General features: G+C 37.8%; 1 protein-coding gene across 18 annotated transcripts in view; it reads left to right on the top strand.

The window, feature by feature from the left end:
- The window catches only part of NDUFAF2 (NADH:ubiquinone oxidoreductase complex assembly factor 2), a 205,753-nt gene that overhangs the window by 140,016 nt on the left and 46,540 nt on the right, over positions 1-19,197 (top strand). For 13 of the 18 annotated variants that reach the window (XM_074385699.1, XM_010336587.3, XM_074385692.1 and 10 more), the window contains one exon: positions 14,843-14,883. In XM_074385699.1, coding sequence (XP_074241800.1) covers positions 14,843-14,883 — 41 coding nt within the window. The other 5 variants (XM_074385690.1, XM_074385693.1, XM_074385696.1 and 2 more) reach the window with 4 other exon arrangements.

Here is a 19,197-nt window from a genome sequence, read left to right as displayed (position 1 = left end):
TCTCTAAATCCAGTGCCCCCCAACCAAAATACTAGCAGCCTTCATTTTGGAATTGGTATGTTGATTTTAAATTTTTTATTAACATGCAGAGAAGCTAGAATACTCAAAACCTTTTTAGAGAAAGCACAAGATTGGAGAATTTAACTTAATATAAATCTACATTTTTCAAGATGGTCTGGTACTGCTGTAAGGATAGCTGTAAAATTAATGGAACCATCTGAGTATCCAGAAGTTTTCTTATATTTATATGATCAATTGATGTTTCAATAGCAAAGAAAATTCTTTGCAATAGCTTGTGTTGAATAACTGAATTTCTGTATGGAAAAAATATAAACCTTGAACATTACCTCATATAATACCCTGAGAAATTTAACTTGGAATTTATCACAGACCTAAATATAAATCTAAAATTAATAAACTTTTAGAAGAAAATGAAGAAAACTCTTTCTATTATGAGTAGTCAAAAAATTCTTAAATAGGACCCTAAAACAAAGTTTTTAAAAAATGACAAATTAGACTTCACCAGAATTTTACAGATTCTAATTTTTTAAAAGATTTATTTGAGCAAAGGAAAAGACAAGTCATGGACAGGAAGAACATATCTCACATTGAACTTGTATTCAGAATATGTAAAGAACTCTCATGCCTCAATAAGAGAAACATTAATTTTAAAATGGCCAAAAGATAAAAACAGATACTTCACCAAGAAGATTTGTGGTATGGACTAAATGTTTGTAGTTTTCCCCACACTCTTCTACCCTATTCATGTGTTGAACCCCTAACTCTAAATATGATAGTATTAGAGATATGGGACCTTTGGGAAGTAATTGGAGTTAGATGAGGTCATGAAGGTGAGGCCCTAATGAGATTAGTGACCTTAGGAGAAAAGGCACCAGAGAGCTGTACTCTTCCCAGAGCATGCATTAAAAAAAGAAGTCATGTGGGTATATATTGAGAAGATGGCTGCCTTAAGCCTTGGGAAGAGGCCCCAGAAAGAAGCTGATTATACTGGCACCTTGATCTCAGACTGCCAGCCTCCAGAACTGTGCGAAAACAAGTTTTCTGTTGTTTAAGCCACCCAGTCTGTGGTGGTTTGTTATGACACCCAAGCAGACTAAAACAATGTGTAAAATCAGTAGTCATCAAGGGATGCTAATTAAAACAGCAGTGAAGTACCATTACATACAACTAGACTGACTAAAATTTTAAAAACTGACAATACTAATAAAACTGACAATACATTCATGAAGATGTAAAGTACCTGAAACTTTCATATATTTCTGACTAGAGTGTAAAATGTTAGAACTGCTTTGGAAAACAGTTTATTCTTTATCAATTTAAACATATATTTATTCTACAACCTGGACATTCTATAGCTAAGTATTTACCCAGAAACATAAGTCCAACCAAATTCTTGTACCCAGATTTTTCCCAGCAGCTTTATTCATAATAGCCAAAAACTGAAAACCACTCAAATATCCAGCAAGTGAGAGGATAAACAAATTATCATACTTCCATGCAAAGGGATACTACACATCAATAATAATAATGAACTGCTGATATGCTCATTGTGTTTGTTTTTATTGCTGTCTGTAAACATTACCCCAATAATAGTAACTTAAAACAAGACACATTTATTATCTTACAGTTTCTGTGCATCAGGAGCCCAAGCACGGCCTAGCTGGGTTCTCTAGTTAAGGGTTTCACTAAGCTGTAATCAACCCAAGGCTGGTTCTCATCTAGAGACTTGATTAGGAAAAGCTCTACCTTCCCGTTTGTGTGGTTGTTGGCAGCGTTCAGTTCCTTGCAGTTGTAAGACTGAGAGCTTCACTTTTTGCTGGTTGCTAGCCAAAGATCACACTGAGTCCTAGAGGTCACTGACAATTCCTTGCCAGTGGGATTTCCCAATATGACCACATTTTCCTTACAGCCAGCCAGGGAGAAAAATACTCCAGCCAAGATGAGCACCATAATCTTGTATAATATAATCACACAATCACATATATCCCATCACCTTTGCCACATTCTCATAATTAGAAGCTATGGGTCCTGCACTTACTCGAGGAGAAGAGTAATACAAATTTATGAATACCAGGAGGTGGTGGTTGTGTAGACTACCTTGAGAATATCACTCATTGCCTAGCAGGCGTCCCCAAACTTTACACAGGGGGCCAGTTCACTGTCCCTCAGACCGTTGGAGGGCCGCCACATACTGTGCTCCTCTCACTGACCACCAATGAAAGAGGTGCCTGAAGTGTGGCAGGGGGCCGGATAAATGGCCTCAGGGGGCCGCATGCGGGCCTGTGGGGCCGTAGTTTGGGGACGCCTGGCCTAGGGGCTATGGGTAGGGTAAGGTGGGTGTTTCCATGTAAACAGACTCCAGAACTTTTAGAGGTGATAGAAATGTTCTATCTACTGATTGTGGTGCTAATCACAGGATTGTAAACATTTTGTTAGAAGTTGTGGAATTGTACACTTAAAATGGCTCACTGTATTGTGTAAATTATACCTCAATAAAATTGATTAAGAAAAAAGACAGTAATAGCCATGAACACTGCAACATTTGTAACTTAAAGATGCCAACTTAATTTGATAATATCTCTAAGATATACTTAAAAGTCAGTAATTGGAAAATGATTTATTTCATAATATATCCTTTGAAAGATTTTCACAGTAAAAACTTTGGATCTCTTATTTTCATAGTCCTTTATGAAGTGTCAACACTCAGAACTAGCAAAGACCATTTTTTAAAAGATGAAGCTTTATTACAGTCTCTTCCATAAGTGAAGTAAAATGTATTTCTAATGTAGTATCTTTTGTCTGCAGTCTATTGATAACCTTTCCATAATTTTGGTTCTGAATGGCTACATACTGGATCTAGTGAGAGAGTATTTCATTTACTTTAGCCTCTGTTGACAAAGCTTCTAAATGTGTATTTGCCATTTTTAGTACCTGTGGAGATTGGAGGAATGTATGCTTCATGAAGTATTTTCTTGCTTGATTCTTCTAGTCTCTTTAAGTGATTAATGGGTGCTTTAATTTACATACTTACCTTTTATCTTATTATAGGGTGTTTTATTCTAATAGGAATATTAAACTTCAATGAAAATCCCTTGCATACTGATGAGAATGCAAATGAACACTGATGAAAGAATGCTAGGATCATAAGGTGTAAACTGTCCAGTTATCTTGCTAAATTCATTTCAAACAATCTTTATATTATAATGAGTACAGATACAGATTTCACCACATAAATATCACTGGCAATGGCAAAATTATCATATAATCTATAATTGGATAATGGTTCAGTTTCAGACTGTTTTGAAGTTAACAAAAACAACCAAGTAATGACTTGATATTAATGCAACCTTCAGCTGGTCATTTCCTTTGCTGTATGTAGTACGTAGTTGGGAAATTGGGTATGATTATACAAATAAGTGGTCACGTTGAGCATTTCTGGTTGTAACCTTTACAGGATGCATAATAAATAGTAGTGGTATCACTCGTCATCCCAACAGGACATTTCAAGTGTCTGGTTATTGTACATTTTAAATATACAAGTTTATTTCATCAGTTATGTTTATATGTCTGTATAAAACAAAGATTCGTTAAATGGTCATTGAAAATAAAGCTAATGGAAGCCCCTTTGTCTTTATTAGACCATAGTGTCCCCTGACAATAAATAGACTAGGTGGCTTTTAATACATTCAGAATCTGTTCTGTTATATTCTTGTATCAGTGGATGAATTTTATAAACTTATGCAAAACGAGTAAGCTTTAGAAAACATATAACAGAGTTTCTCCAACCTCTTTATACTTTGGAATTTTTTAAATGATTTGTATTCAATTGAAGTATTTTTTTCAGCCTTACAAGAGAACTGAAAATGCTATTTTATAGACTTATCAGTAGGGCAAATTGTTTTTTAGAGTAGTTTTTCTCATAGTGACAATAGTGTGTATTATGCCATTATACTTTTTCAGCATGGTCTTATGCCCACTGGTGTGTGTTCATAGACTCTAGAATACATGGTAATCATTAGTTAGAAATATAATAGCCAATAATTATTTTTATTTTTAATAATGTGAAAGTGTTTTTGCATCAAAATATCTATTTTTCACTAAAGGGATATACTTAATGATAGCCCTGGCACAGGGATTGGCAAACTTTTTCTTTAAAGGTCCAGATGGTATGGTAAATATTTAAGGTTTTATGGGCCACTTAGTCTGTTACAACTACTCAACTCTAATGCTGTAACACTGAAGCAGCCACAGATAATATGTAAAGGTTTATTGTGTTCCAATAAACCTTATTTGTAGAAACTGAAATTTTGAATTCTATATGATTTTCATGTCATGAAATATTGTTTGTCTCTTGATGTTTTTGCAACCATTAAAAAAAGTAAAAAATGGTGGGCTGAACTTGGCTTGCAGGCTATACTTTGCTGACCCCTGCCCTAGTAGTTCATTTTTCTAAAATTAGAATTAACTTTTAATCTACATTAAATCTGACTATATATTGCTTAAACCTTTTATAGATATATAGCTCATACTGACTTATTTTAAAAGGAAGCTCTTTTCTAGAAAAAAAATCATAATTTTACATAAGTAACTTTTTTAAACACTTTTATTTTAAGTTCAGGGATACATATGCAGATGTGTTACGTAGGTAAATGTGTGTCTGGAGATTTTGATGTGCAGATTATTTCATCACCCAGGTATTAAGTCTAGTAGCCATTAGTTATTTTTCCTGATCCTCTCCCTCCTCCTGTCTACCCAGTGTGTGTTATTCCCCTCTAGGTGTCCATGTGTTCTCATAATTTAGCTCCTACTTACAAGTGAGAACATGCAGTATTTGCTTTTCTGCTTCTGCATTAGTTTACTAAGGATAATGGCTTCCATCCATGTCCTTGCAAAGGCATGATCCTGCTCTTTTTTATGGCTGCATGTATTCCATTGTGTATATCTACCGCATTTTCCTTATCCAGTCTATCACTGATGAACATTTAGGTGGTTGATTCCTTGTCTTTGCTATTGTGAATAGTACTGCAATAAACAGACACATGCATGTGTCTTTATAATAGAATGATTTACATTCCTCTGGGTTTATACCCAGCGATAAGATTGCTGTGTCAAATGGTATTTCTGTCTTTAGGTCTTTGAGGAATCGCCACACTGTCTTCTACAATTGTTGAACTGATTTACACTCCCACCAACCATGTATAGCGTTCCTTTTTCTCTGCAGCCTTGCCAGTGTCTGTTATTTTTTGACTTTTTAATAATAGCCATTCTGACTGGTGTGAGATGGTGTGATTTGCATTTCTTTAATGATCAGTGATGAGCATTTTATCATGTAATTATTGACCACATGTATGTCTTCTTTTGAGAAGTGTTTGTTCATGTCCTTTGCCTACTTTAATGGGGTTATTTTTTTTTCTTGTTAATTTGTTTAAATTCCTTACAGATGCTGAATATTAGACCTTTGTCAGATGCATAGCTTGTTAAAAATTGTCTTCCAGTCTGTAGGTTGTCTGTTGACTTTGTTGATAGTTTCTTTTGCTATGCAAAATTTCTTTAGTTTAATTATATCTCATTTGTCCATTTTTGTTATTGTTGCAATTGCAACAAAATTGCAAATTTTGTTTTGCAAATTGATGTCTTCCTCATGAAATCTTTGTGTATTCCAAATCCTCAATGGTATTGCCTAAGTAGTCTTCTAGGGTTTTGTAGTTTTGGGTTTTACATTTAAGTCTTTAATCCATCCTGAGTTAATTTTTGTGTATGGTGTAAGGAAGTGGTCCAGCTTCAATTTTCTGCATATGGCTAGCCAGTTATCCTAGCACCATTTATTAAATAGGAAATTATTTCCCCATTACTTGTTTTTGTCTGTTGATCAGATACATGTAGGTGTGCAGTCTTATTTCTAGGTTCTCTACTCTGTTTCATTGGTCTTCTATCAGTACCATGCTGTTTTGGTTACCATAGCTCTGTAGTATAGTTTGAAGTTGAGAAGTGTGATGCTTCCAGCTTTCTTTGTTTGTTGTTGTTGCTTAGGATTGCCTTGGCTATTCAGGCTCTTTTTTGGTTCCTCGTGAATTTGAAAAATTTTTTTCTAGTTCTGTGAAGAATGTCAATGGTAGTTTAATGGGAATAGCTTTGAATCTGCACATTGCTTTGGCAGTATGGCCATTTTAGAAATATCGATTCTTCCAATCCATGCACATGGAATATTTTTCCATTTGTTTGTGTCATCTCTGATTTTTGGGCAGTGGTTTGTAGTTCTCTTTATAGAGACCTTTCACTTCCTTAGTTAGCTGTATTCCTCGATACTTTATCCTTTTTGTAGCAATTGTGAATGAGCATTTGTTTGTGATTTGGCTCTCTGCTTGAGTGTGTAGGAGTGCTAGCAATTTTTGCATACTGATTTCGTATCCCGAGACTTTGCTGAAGTTGCTTATCAGCTTAAGAAGCTTTTGGGCTGAGGCAATGGGATTTTCTAGATACAGGATCATGTCATTTGCAAACAGGGATAGTATGACTACTTTTCTTCCTAGTTAGATACTCTTTACTTTTTTTCTCTTGCCTGATTGCCCTGGCCAGAACTTCCTATACTATGTTGTATATGAGTATTGAGAGAGGTCATCCTTGTCTTGTGCCAGTTTCCAAAGGAATTGTATTAGTCAGGGTTCTCTAAAGGGATAGAATTAATAGGAGATACATATATATATGGAAGTTTATTAGGAAAATTGACTCACACAATCACAAGGTGAAGTCCCACAGTAGGCCATCTGCAGCTGAGGAGCAAGGAAGCCAGTCTGAGTCCTAAAACCTCAAAAGTAAGGAAGCTGACAGTACAGCCTTCAATCTGTAGCTGAAGGCCCAAAAGTCCCTAGCAAATCACTAGTGTAAGTTCAAGAGTCCAAAAACTGAAGAACTTGGAGTCTGAAGTTTGAGAGCAGGAAGCATCCAGCATGAAAGAAAGAGAAGGCCAAAAGACTCAGCAAGTCTGCTTATTCCACTTTCTTCTGTCTGCTTTATTCTAGCCATGCTGGCAGCTGATTAGATGGTGCCCATTCAGATTGGAAGTGGATCTACCTCTCCCAGTCCACTCACAAATGTTAATCTCTTTTGGCAGCCCCCTCACAGACACACCCAATAATAATATTTTACATCCTTCAATCCAATCAAGTTGATACTCAACAATCACAGGAATGCCTCTAGCTTTTGCCCGTTCTATATATTGGTGGTGGATTTGTCATATGTGGCTCTTATTATTTTAAGGTATGTTTCTTTGATGTCTAGTTTATTAAGTGTTTTTAACATGAAGGAATGCTGATTTTAATTGAAAGCCTTTTCTGCATCTATTGAGATAATCGTATGGTTCTTGTCTTTGGTTCTGATTATGTGATGAATCACATTTATTGATTTGTATGTATTGAACCAGGCTTACATCCCAGCAATGAAGCCAACTTGATTGTGGTGAATAAGCTTTTTGATATGCTACTGGATTCAGGTTGCTAGTGCTTTTGTACTTTGCTAGTACAAAAAATGTTTGTTGATGATTTTTACATCGACATTCATCAAGGATATTGGCCTGAAGTTTTCCCTTTTTATGGTATCAAACACTGCCAGGTTTTGGTATCACAATGATTCTGTCTTCATAGAATGAATTAGTTAGGGAGAAGCCCCTCTTTTTAAATTTTTTGGAATAGTTTTAGTAGGAATGGTTCCAGATCTTTGTACATCTGATAGAATTCAGCTGTGAATCCGTCTGGCCTTGGCCTTTTTCAGTTTGTTGGCTGTTTATTACTGCCTCAATTTCAGAACTTGTTACTGGTCTGTTTAGGTATTCAGTTTCCTCCTGGTTTAGTCTGGGGAGGGTGTATATGGATATATCAATTTCTCCTAGACTTTTTAGTTTTTGTGCATAAAGGTGTTTATAATATTCTCTGATGATTTTTATTTCTGTGGAGTCAGTGGTAATATCCCCTTATAAACACATTTCCAACTGTGTTTATTTGTATTTTATCCCCTTTCCTCTTTATTAGTCTAGCTAGTGGTCTATTTTATTCATTATTTTTTTCTAGAAAATAGCTTCTGGTTTTGTTGCTCTTTTTTTGAACAGTTTTTTGTGTGGTTTTTCTCCTTCAGTTCAGCTCTGATTTTGGTTATTTCTTTTTTTTTTTTTTTTTTTTTGAGATGGAATTTCTCTCTTGTTACCCAGGCTGGAGTGCAATGGCACAATCTCAGCTCACCGCAACCTCCGCCTCCTGAGTTCAAGCAATTCTCCTGCCTCAGCCTCCTGAGTATCTGGGACTACAGGCACAGGCCATCATGCCCAGCTAATTTTTGTATTTTTAGTAGAGATGGGGTCTCACCTTGTTGACCAGGATGGTCTCCATCTCTTGACCTCGTGATCCACCCACCTCGGCCTTCCAAAGTGCTGGAATTATAGGCGTGAACCACCGCGCCCGGCCCTCTGCTAGCTTTAGGGTTTGTTTGCTCTTGATTCTCTAGTTCTTTAAGTTTTGATGTTAAGTTGTTAACTTGAGATCTTTTTAATTTTTTGATGGGGGCATTTAGTGCTGTAAATTCTCCCTCTTAACACGGCCTTAAATGTGTCCCAGAGATTCTGGTATGTTGTGTCTTTGTTCTCATTAGTTTCAAATAACTTCTTGATTTCTGCCTTAATTTCATTACTTACCCAAAAGTCATTCAGAAGCAGGTTATTCAATTTCTATGTCATTGTATGGTTTTGAGTGAATTTCTTAACCTTGAGTTCTAATTTGATTGCACTGTGGTCCAAGAGACTATTGGTTACAACTCTAGTTCTTTTGCATTTGCCAAGGAGTGTTTTACTTAGGATGATGTGATCAATTTTAGCGTAAGTGCCGTATGACAGTGAAAAGAATGTTTATTCTGTTGTTTTGGGGTAGAGAGATTTGTAGATATCTAGCAGGTCCATTTGATAAAGAGCTGAGTTCAGGTCCTGAATATCTTTCTTAATTTTCTGTCTTGATGATCTGTCTAATATTGTCAGTGGTGTGTTAAAGTCTCCGACTATTATTGTGTGGGAGGCTATATCTTTGAAGGTCTCTTAAGAACTTGCCTTATCAATCTGGGTGCTCCTGTGTTGGGCACATACATATTTAGGATACTTAGGTCTCTTTATTGAATTGAACCTTTTACCATTATGTAATGCCCTTCTTTGTCTTTTTTGACCTTTATTGGTTTAAAGTCTGCTTTGTCAGAAACAAGAATTGCAACCCCTGCTTTTTTATGTCTTCTTTTTACTTAGCAGGTTTTCTTCCAACCCTGTATTTTGAGCCTATGGGTGTTATTGCATGTGAGATGGATCTCTTGAAGACAATATACCAGTGGATCTTGGTTCTTTATCCAGCTTGCCACTCTGTGTCTTTTAATTGGGGCTTTTAGCCTATTTACATTTGAGGTTAGTATTGATATGTGTGGATTTGATTCTGTCATTATGATGTTAGCTGTTTATTTTGCAGACTTATGTGGTTTCTTTATAGTGTTACTGGTCTGTATACTTTGGTGTGTTTTTTAGTGGCTTGTAATGGTCTTTTCATATTTAGTGCTTTCTTCAGGAGCTCTCATAAGGCAGTTCTGGTGGTAACAGAATTGCCTCAGCATTTGCTTGTCTGAAAAGGATCTTATTTCTCCTTTGCTTATAAAGCTTAGTTTGGCTGGATATGAAATTCTGGGTTGGAATTTCCTTTCTTTAAGAATGTTGAATATTGGCTCTCAATTTCTTCCGGCTTGTAAGGTTTCCACTTAAAGATCTGCTGATAGTCTAACAGGCTTCCCTTTGTAGATGAGCTGACCTTTTTCTCTAGCTGCACTTAACATTGCTTTTATCATTTCAACCTTGGAGACTGTGGTCATTATGTGTCTTTGGGATGATCTTCTTGTGGAGTATCTTTTTTTTTTTTTTTTTTTAAGCTGGAATTTTGCTCTTATTGCCCAGGCTAGAGTGCAATAGTGTGATCTCAGCTCACTGCAACCTCTGCATCCTGGGTTCAAATGATTTTCCTGCCTTAGCCTCCCAAGCAGCTGTGATTATAGGTGTATGCCACCATGCCAAGCTAATTTTGTATTTTTAGTAGAGGTGGAGTTTCACCATGTTGGTCATGCTGGTCTCAAACTCCCAGCCTCAGGTGATCTACCCACCTCTGCCTCTGAAAGTGCTGGGATTATAGGCATGAGCCACCATGCTCAGCCTCTTGTAGAGTGTCTTACTAGGGTTCTCTGCATGTCCTGAATTTGAAAGTGGGCCCCTCTAGCTAGGTTGGGGAACTTCTCATGGATGTTATTCTGAAATATGTTTTCCAAATTGGCTGCATTTTCCCGTTTCTTTTAGGAATACCAATCAGTCAGATTTGGTGTCTTTACATAATCCTGTATTTCTCGAGGGGTTTGTTCATTCCTTTTCATTCTTTTTTCTCTATTCTTGTCTGCCTGTCTTATTTCAGAAAGATAGTCTTCAAACTCTGAGATACTTCACTTGGTCTGTTCTGTTATTAATACTTGTGATTGCATTATGAAATTCTTGTATTATGTTTTTCAGCTCTGTCAGGTTGTTTCTTCTCTATACTGGCTGTTTGGTTGATCAGCCCCTGCAATGTTTTATCATAATTTTAGCTTCCTTGCATTGGGTTATAGCATGCTCCATTAGCTCAGTGAAATTTGTTTTTATCCATATTCTGAATTCTACTTCTGTCGTTCCAGCCATCTCATCTTCAGCCCAGTTCTGAACCCACCTGCTGGAGAGGTGAGGCAGTCATTTGGAGGAAAGATACTCTGGCTTTTTGAGTTTTCAGTGTTTGTACTGATTCTTTCTCATCTTTGTGGATTTATCTACCTTTGCTCTTTGAGGTTGCTGACCTTTGGATTTTTTTTTTTTTTTTTTTTTAGTTTGTTTCTTTCTTTTAATAGTCTGGCCAGTTTTCTGTAGGGCTACTGCAGTTTTCTGGGGGTCCACTCCAGTCCCTAGTTACCTTGAATTTTCCAGTACCTTGGAGGCATCACCAATGAAGGCTGCAAAACAGCAAAGTTGGCAGACTGTGCCATCCTCTGGGAGCTCCTTCTCAGGGAGGTACAGACCTGTTACTGGCCTGAATACACTTGTAGGAGGGGGCTAGAGACCCCAGTTAAGAGGTCTCACTCAGGAGGAACAGGATCAGCGGCCTGCTTAAAGAAGCACTCTGGCTATGCTTTCACAGAGCAGTTGTGTTATGCTGGGATTCCCCTTCCACCCCTGGTCAACTTGGACCCTCCAAAGTCTGGAGACTGGAATGACTTTGTCACCCAAACAGCAAAGATGGCTGCGTACCTCTCCCTCTAGGAGCTCTGTCTCAGTAAGTTCTCAAATATCTGTCAGCCTGAGAACATGGGCAGGGGTGGTTGGAGGCCCCAGTTGGGAGGTCCTGCCCAGTGGGGAGGAACAGATCGGGAGCGCACTTAAAGAAGCAGCCTGGCCACATTTTGGTAGAACAACTGTGTTGCACTGGGGGATCCCTTTTGTCCCTAGTTGGTTTGGACTCTCCAGAGCTCACAGGCTGGAACTGCTGAATTATCCAAACAGCAAAGATGGCGGCCCTTCCCCTCCCGCTAGGAACTCTGTCTTAGGTAGGGGGCGATACTGTTGCCGGTGGTTAGCTGGAATTCCAAGCCAGTGGGTCTTATACTATGAGGCACTTTGAAAGTGGAGCCTGCGGACCATCACTGCTTGGTCCCCTCAGTTCAGCCCTCTTCCCAGTGATATGTACAGAGGTCCAACCTCCCACCTTGACAGACCTGCAGTCGCTTGCTGGGAAGTCCAGAGCCTAAGTATGTAAAGCTCCTGCACCTCCACTCATGCCTGAGCAGCTGCTCTGCCAGGAATCCACACAGCTCTGTGTGTCAGACTGAAGGCCCTGGTGGAGTGGGTTTAGGAGGAGATCTCCTGACTGGGGAGTTGCAAAGATCTGCGGGAGAAGCATGTTTTCCCAAGGGCACACATTCACTCACCACTTCCCTAGGTGGGGAGGTTCCCCTGGCTCCATGTCACTCCGGGCTAGGCTGTTTTTCTGTCTTGCTTTTCTTCATTCTCCGGGGGTCGACTTGTTTCCCTGATTAGTCCCAATGCGAGTACCTGGATGTTTCAGTTGAAGGTGCTGTATTTACTCACCCCTTTTGTTCCTCTCCATGAGAGTCACGTACCCCAGCTGCTTCTAGTCGGCTATCTTAGCCTGAATCTAAGTAACTTTAATTTTGACCATAAACAGGTAATTGAAAAATTCCCAATGTCACTTATTTCCTTGAATACACAAAGGTATTGTGGTATTGCTAAGCTGGATTTTCTAATACAGATCAAAATCTTGACAGAACAAGCATTTTTCAAAAGAAATATTCATTCAATAATTTTTAAAGTACCTACTCTGTTGAAGTATTTAAAAGAATAAATACCTCAAAAGAGTAGGTAGGTATTTAAAATAACAGAAAAATAAATTTCCCATGGGTACCTCCTGCCTTTGACAACCCTATGGCCTAACAACCATCTGTGTGTGTTGGGGAGGACCTGTAATCTCAGCTACTCAGGAGGCTGAGGCAGGAGAATCACTTGAAGTTGTGGTGACCTGAGATGATACCACTGCACTACAGCCTGGGCAACAGAGTGAGTGAGAAGAAGGAGGAGGAGGCAGAGGAGGAGGAGGAGGAAGAGGAAGAGGAGGAGGAGGAGGAGGACAGGGAGGGGTAGGGGTAAGGGAGGAGGTGGAGGAGAAGGAGGAGGAGAAGGAGGAGAAAAGAAGAAGAAAGAAGAAGAAAGAAGAAAAGAGAGGAGGGAGGGAGGGAGGGACAAGGGTAGAAGTTCAGAAACAGGAGTAGAGAATGGAGAACACTGGAACTGTATTGGAGATACATGTAAGGGTTAAGTGCAAGAGAGAACAGAGCAGGGGGAAATCACTGATCCCAAGTCCACAGTTGAATGTTACTGTTTCCACCCCCATAGACCATTCAGTGCTGGGCTTTTTATGAAGACAGGTCCTGGTGCTGTTACAGATGATCCTCAGTTTACAGTGAGGTTATGTCCCCATAAGCCTATCATATATTGAAAATTTCATTATGTAGAAAGTATGTTTAATACACCTAGACTACTGAACATCATAGCTTAGCCTAACCTACTTTAAATGTGTTCAGAACATTTACATTAGTCTACCGTTGGGCAAAATTATCTAACGCAAAGCCTATTTTATAATAAAGTTTTTAATAACATAGAATTCATTAAATAAGTAATGCAATGAAAAACAGAATGGTTTCACACCATGATAAAGTCAAAAATCCCGAGTCAAGCTATTAAAAGTCAGTAACAGTTTTTGCCTAGATAAAGAAGGCCGGCCGTTAGAGCTGGTCACAAGAGAGGGTGGCTGTTGAATGGATAGAGCTAAGATTTTAGAGCCAGTTCAGCCAGGATTTAATTCACAGTAACTACTTATATGGCATTAGGAAAGTTTCTTAATCTCTCTGAGCCTCAGTTTCCAAATCTTTAAAATGGATCAATAATTCTTATTTTTCTCACATGTAGTTACAGTCACACCTAACCCAGCTTCCTCTTTCTGGTTTAATATTCTTTGCATGTTGTTCATAAACTTTGAAAGACTGCTTAGTTGAGCACAGATGGTTTTTAGAGCCAGAGACAGGGTCAGATCCAAATTCAAATACAAACATCACTACTTAATGTGTAAACTTGGGAAGTCATTTTATTTCTGTTTCTTCAATTTTGTAGTGAAGAGTGAATCATCTAAAATGATAAAACAGTGGCCTTCAAGACCATATTCCTCACAGTATATTTGCTTACAGTTTGCTGTACAACATTGTAGGCTAAGCAGATATTATTGTTCTTTTGTTTTTTGAGTCTTGTTTTTAAAAGGTTTATTGAATAATAGTAATAACTTAGACTTATGTGCCAGGCTCCAAGGTAAGCATTTATGTATATTACCTCATATAATTTTCACAACAACCCCAAAGTGTAGATACTTTTATAATTTCATTTTATAGATGGGAAGCCCGATACTTAGAAAATTAAATAACTTGCTCCAGGTGACCCAGCCAATATGTGATGAAGTTGGGGTTTGAACCCAGAGAATCTGACTTTGGAATCCTTTTCATAAGCACCATACTATACTGTCTTCCTACGATTTTGATAACTTCCCTAGAGGCAGTTGCCCCACTCCCTTCCCATTGCTATAAAGCATCTAGCACAGTACCCAGTTCCGAACAGCCACGTAACAAATGTGGGTTCTCTCTCTGCAGCCCATCTCCCAAGTGTTAGCGCTAAGGCCTGATGACACTTACCAACCATTGAGTAGCTGCTTGCTGGAGCAAATCAGAAAAGAAATCTCTGTAAATGAAAACTTTTTCTAAGTCCCTTCCTTTATAAATTGAGCAACAACTAATACAGATTTTGAGAATAATTTGATTTTGGTATTGCCTTGAAGTTTACTGCATTTTGGTTTGGCTTGTAGCCTATAAATATACCCAGGCAAATTTAGATAATTAGGAGGTATGATTTTAAAGATATGAAACCATCCCCTCTTTATCTTCTCTATAGTATTATATTCTTTTCACCACCAAACATATGTTTGTGTGTTTATTTTCTGTAACCCCTTCAGAAGTACATATGCTACAGTAGAGGAGGGACTTAATCTGTTTTATTCCCTGCTGTATCTCTAGTACCTAAAATAATATAGAGTAGGTACTCAAAAATTTTGTTTTATCCATGAATGGTTAAAATGTTTGTGTAAATTATGGAAAACTGACATTTAAATATTATTTTTCTTTCTAGCTTGGATTAGAAGAAAAAGAAAGACTCCACCTACTATGGAGGTAAGACTACACAAGAAATATATCTCTTAGGAGTGTATATTCCCAAGGATATATGAACCTTCGGAAAATGTATGATGTGTTTTCCCAAAGTGTTGATTTTATTCCATAGAAAATAACTTAAAACATATATATTGCTTTTTCCTTGTCCTTCATATATTGCTTTTGCCTTGTCCTACTTTTCTCATACCCTTCTTTCCAACATTGATAAAAAAAAATCTGGAATAAAACCTGGTTTTGGGTGGTGGGGTGGGGGAGGGCAATGTGATCCAGGATTCAGAAGTATGCCCAGTAGTTTACAGTGAAGGATGGATTGAAGAGCTTTCTTATTCTCCTTCTCTTGGTCATAGTAAGTGCTACTGTTAAGGTGCTTCCTCCATTCTTAGAACTTTGAAAGCCTTCTTCATAGAAACATGAATATGCAAAGTAATTAGTGGAGGCAATTGCAATAGCTGGGCCTCAGGCACCACCTCTGAATTTTAGGTTATTTCAGCACCTCAAACAAGCTCTAGTCGGAACACACCAAGGCCTTCTATCCCTTAGCTCACTCTTGTTACTTTTGATTATCCAAAATGAGCCCTCTTTTGTTGCCTCCCTTTTAGTGTACTATTAATCACTTTGTTCTTTATGCTGCTTTGTACCCTCCCTAACACACACACACACACACACACACACACACACACACACACACACTTTTCCTTCCTCTTGACCCTTTCCATTGTGTTTCAGGAATTTCTGTCTCTTTGTTAGCAAATTACCATTCACCATTAATATTTTCCTGGAAACTTTCTCTACCACATAACCTCAACTGAAATCTGCCTGTGCCTGAGAGATAGTGAGTTCCTTTTTTCCTTGAAGGAAGTTGTGCTTGCTTTCCCACGTCCCACAGAAAGAAAGTGAGTCCAGCTGCTTCTTGCTTCCCCAAATAGTCTTTGTTTGTGGGCCCAAGAGAGTGGAGAACCTTTGTTATCCATATAACATGCTATCCATGTATATTTCTCTGTACCTGATCATCATTTTTATGTGTGCCAGCATGCAAGCCAGTCTACCATACTGATGGCCGAGATTAGAACCTGGCATAAGGTCTTCTCCTTTCGATCCCTTCCCAAGTCTTAGCTGCCCAATTCTTTGACTTTATCTACACTAGTACCCCTAACTCAAGTGAACAACCACTTCATTAGGCACATTTTAGATTTTATCATACACAACTCTTACCACTGTAACTTTCACACTCTTCAAGTCCAAATTCTAGATACATCATATTAAGAGGAAATAGATTCTCTTAAAGTAAGACATATTTTTAATGTAAATTAAAGCTTATTTAGTTACTAAGCTGTGAAATTATAAGGCAAATTCCACGTGTTTCAAGAAATAGAACTTTGCCATCTACTTCAGAACCTTATATCCCATCCCAATCACAAGCCCCTCTCTCCTGACAAAAGCAAACCTTAACTTAACTTTTTATAGTAATAATTTCCTCTCATTTTAAATAGTTTTTTCACCTAAATGTACATTATAGTTTAGACTTGTCCATTTTGTAAAAACTTCATATTTGTTTTAAATCTTCAGTCTATCCTCTTCCATCCCTTTTATTTCCTTACAGATTTATGTGTTAAAAAACCCAGCCCAGTTGGCCTGTAGAGTTTTCCGCAGTCTAGATTTTGCTGATCTTATGGTCCTGGTGCATTTCATCATGTTTCTCTGTCCACTATCTTCCTTACAAATTGAAAACTGGATCCAGAAACTAGATATGTCGTTTCAGATCTTTTAGTGAATACCCAACCCCAAATAAACTTCCTTCCATATCTCCTATACATTATGACTAAAGGTTAAACAACAGCCATTAGAATGCCATTTACAATAGTATCAGAAAACATAGAATACTATGGAATTAAGTAAGCAAAATATGTGCATAAGACCTAAATAAATAAGTAGAAGTATCTGTTCATGGATTGGAATGTACAATATTACTAACGTATTCATTCTTCTCAAACTGATCCACAGTAGTACTTATGCTTCATTTTGCATCCACATCACCTGAAAGACTTGTTAAAACACAGATTGCTAGACCCCAAGCTTAGAGTTTTTGATCCACTAGTTCTGGGGTAGGACCTGAATATTTGCATTTATAACATGTTCTTGGTTGATGCTGATGCTGGTGGTTCATAGCCCACATTTTGTGAACCACTGATTTATAGATTTAATAAAATAAATATCCAGTTAAAACCACATCAGACTTTTTGGGCAGAAATTAACATGCTGATTTGAAAATATAGTTGGAAATGTAAAAGACCTGGAGTAGCTGAAAGCAGCCATGAGAAAGGGGATGAAAATCAAAGGGCTAATACTGTCTGACTTTAAAAATTACTTTAGAACTATAGTTATCAAGACAATGTGATACTGCCATTAGGATACTGGATAAATAAATCAATGGAAAAGAACAAAAGTCCAAAAGTAGATACTATACTGTCAGTTGATTTTTAACAGTGATGTCAAAACAACATAATTTTAACAGTGATGTCAAAACAACATAATTTTAACAGTGATGTCAAAACAACATAATTTTAGCAGTGATGTCAAAACAACATAATTAGGAATGGAAAGTCCTTAGCAAATGGTTCTGGAATAACTTAATATCCATATGGGGAAAATGAATTGATCCCTACCTCACATTGTACACAAATATTAATTCATGATAGATCATAGACTAGACATAAAAGCCAAACTATTGTGCTTCTTGAAGAAAAAACAATGGACCATCTTTGCAGTTTTGAGGTAGAGAAGAGACAGAACAATCCATAAAGGAAAAATACAGATTAATCGGATTTAATTAGATTTAAAATCTAATGCTTGTTACAAGAGAACATTAGGAAAGCAAAAGACTAGGAGAAAATTATCATAGTACATATATTTGACAAAGGAATTGTATCCAGGCTATATAAAGAATACCTCAACTCAGTGTTAATAAAAAAGAAACTAGGCTGGGTGCGGTGGCTGATGCCTATAATCCCAGCACTTTGGGAAGCGGAGGTGGGTGGATCACAAGGTAAGGAGTTCAAGCCTGGCCAGGATGGTGAAACCTCGTCTCTAATAAAAATACAAAACTTAGCCAGGTGTGGTAGTAGGTGCCTGTAATCCAAACTACTCAGGAGAATGAGGCAGAGAATTGCTTGACCAAGGAGGCAGAGGTTGCAGTGAGTACCACCACTGCACTCCAGCCTGGGTGACAGAGTGAGACTCCATCTAAAAAAAAAAAAAAAAAAAAAAAAAAAAGGCAGCTAATAAATATTGGGCAGAAATCTTGAACAGCCACTCTGTAACATACGTTTTAGGTATATGAAAAGATACTTAATAATACTCATAATCATTGGAACCACAATGAGATACCACTACACACCCTTTAAAATGGCTTATATTTAAAAGATTTACAACTTTTGTACAGTGCTGGTTGGGTGAAAATGATACACTCATGTTTGAAAACTGACAGTTTGTTATAGTATCAAACATACCTGCTCTATGATCAAACAGTAATTCTCCTGGCCACCTTGAAAACTGAAGGGATCAATTTTTAGTCATACTTTCTGGAGAGTTCTGGCCAACAATCTTATCTCCTTGGCATACTGCGCTAGGCTTCCTGATTTGAGCCCAGCCCAACTTTCTTTTCTTTTCTTTTTTAATTTTATTTTACTTTAGGTTCTAGGGTACATGTGCAGGTCATGCAGGGTTGTTGCATAGGTGCATATTATATCCAGCATTTCTCCCCATGTTATCCCTCCCCACCCTTCACACCCCTCTCTGTTCTTCCCCTAGCCCCCCACCAACTACTCCCAGTGTGTGATGCTCCTTTCCCTGAGTCCACGTGTTCTCCTTGTTCAACACCCACCTATGAGTGAGAACATGCGGTGTTTTGTTTTCTGTTCTTGTATCAGTTTGCTGAGAATGATAGTTTCCAGATTTATCAAAGTCCCTACAAAGGACACAGACTCATTGCTTTTTATGGCTACATAGTATCCCATGGTGTATATGTGCCACACTTTCTTTGTCCAGTCTATCATTGATGGGCATTTGGGTTGGTTCCAGGCCTTTGCTATTGTAAACAGGTTGCAATGAACATACATGTGCATGTGTCTTTATAGTATAATGATTTATAGTTCTTTGGGCATATACCCAGTAATGGGATTGCTGGGTCACATGGAATTTCTATTTCTAGATCCTTGAGGAATCACCACACTGTCTTCCACAATGGTTGAACTAATTTACACTCCCACTAACTGCTAAGAGTGTTCCTATTTCTCCACACCCTCTCTAGCATCTGTT

This window comes from Saimiri boliviensis, chromosome 1 (assembly GCF_048565385.1).
Source record: "Saimiri boliviensis isolate mSaiBol1 chromosome 1, mSaiBol1.pri, whole genome shotgun sequence".
Taxonomy (NCBI): domain Eukaryota; kingdom Metazoa; phylum Chordata; class Mammalia; order Primates; family Cebidae; genus Saimiri; species Saimiri boliviensis.
Note: the sequence above shows the minus strand (reverse complement) of the source record. Positions and strands in the feature narration are given on the sequence as shown.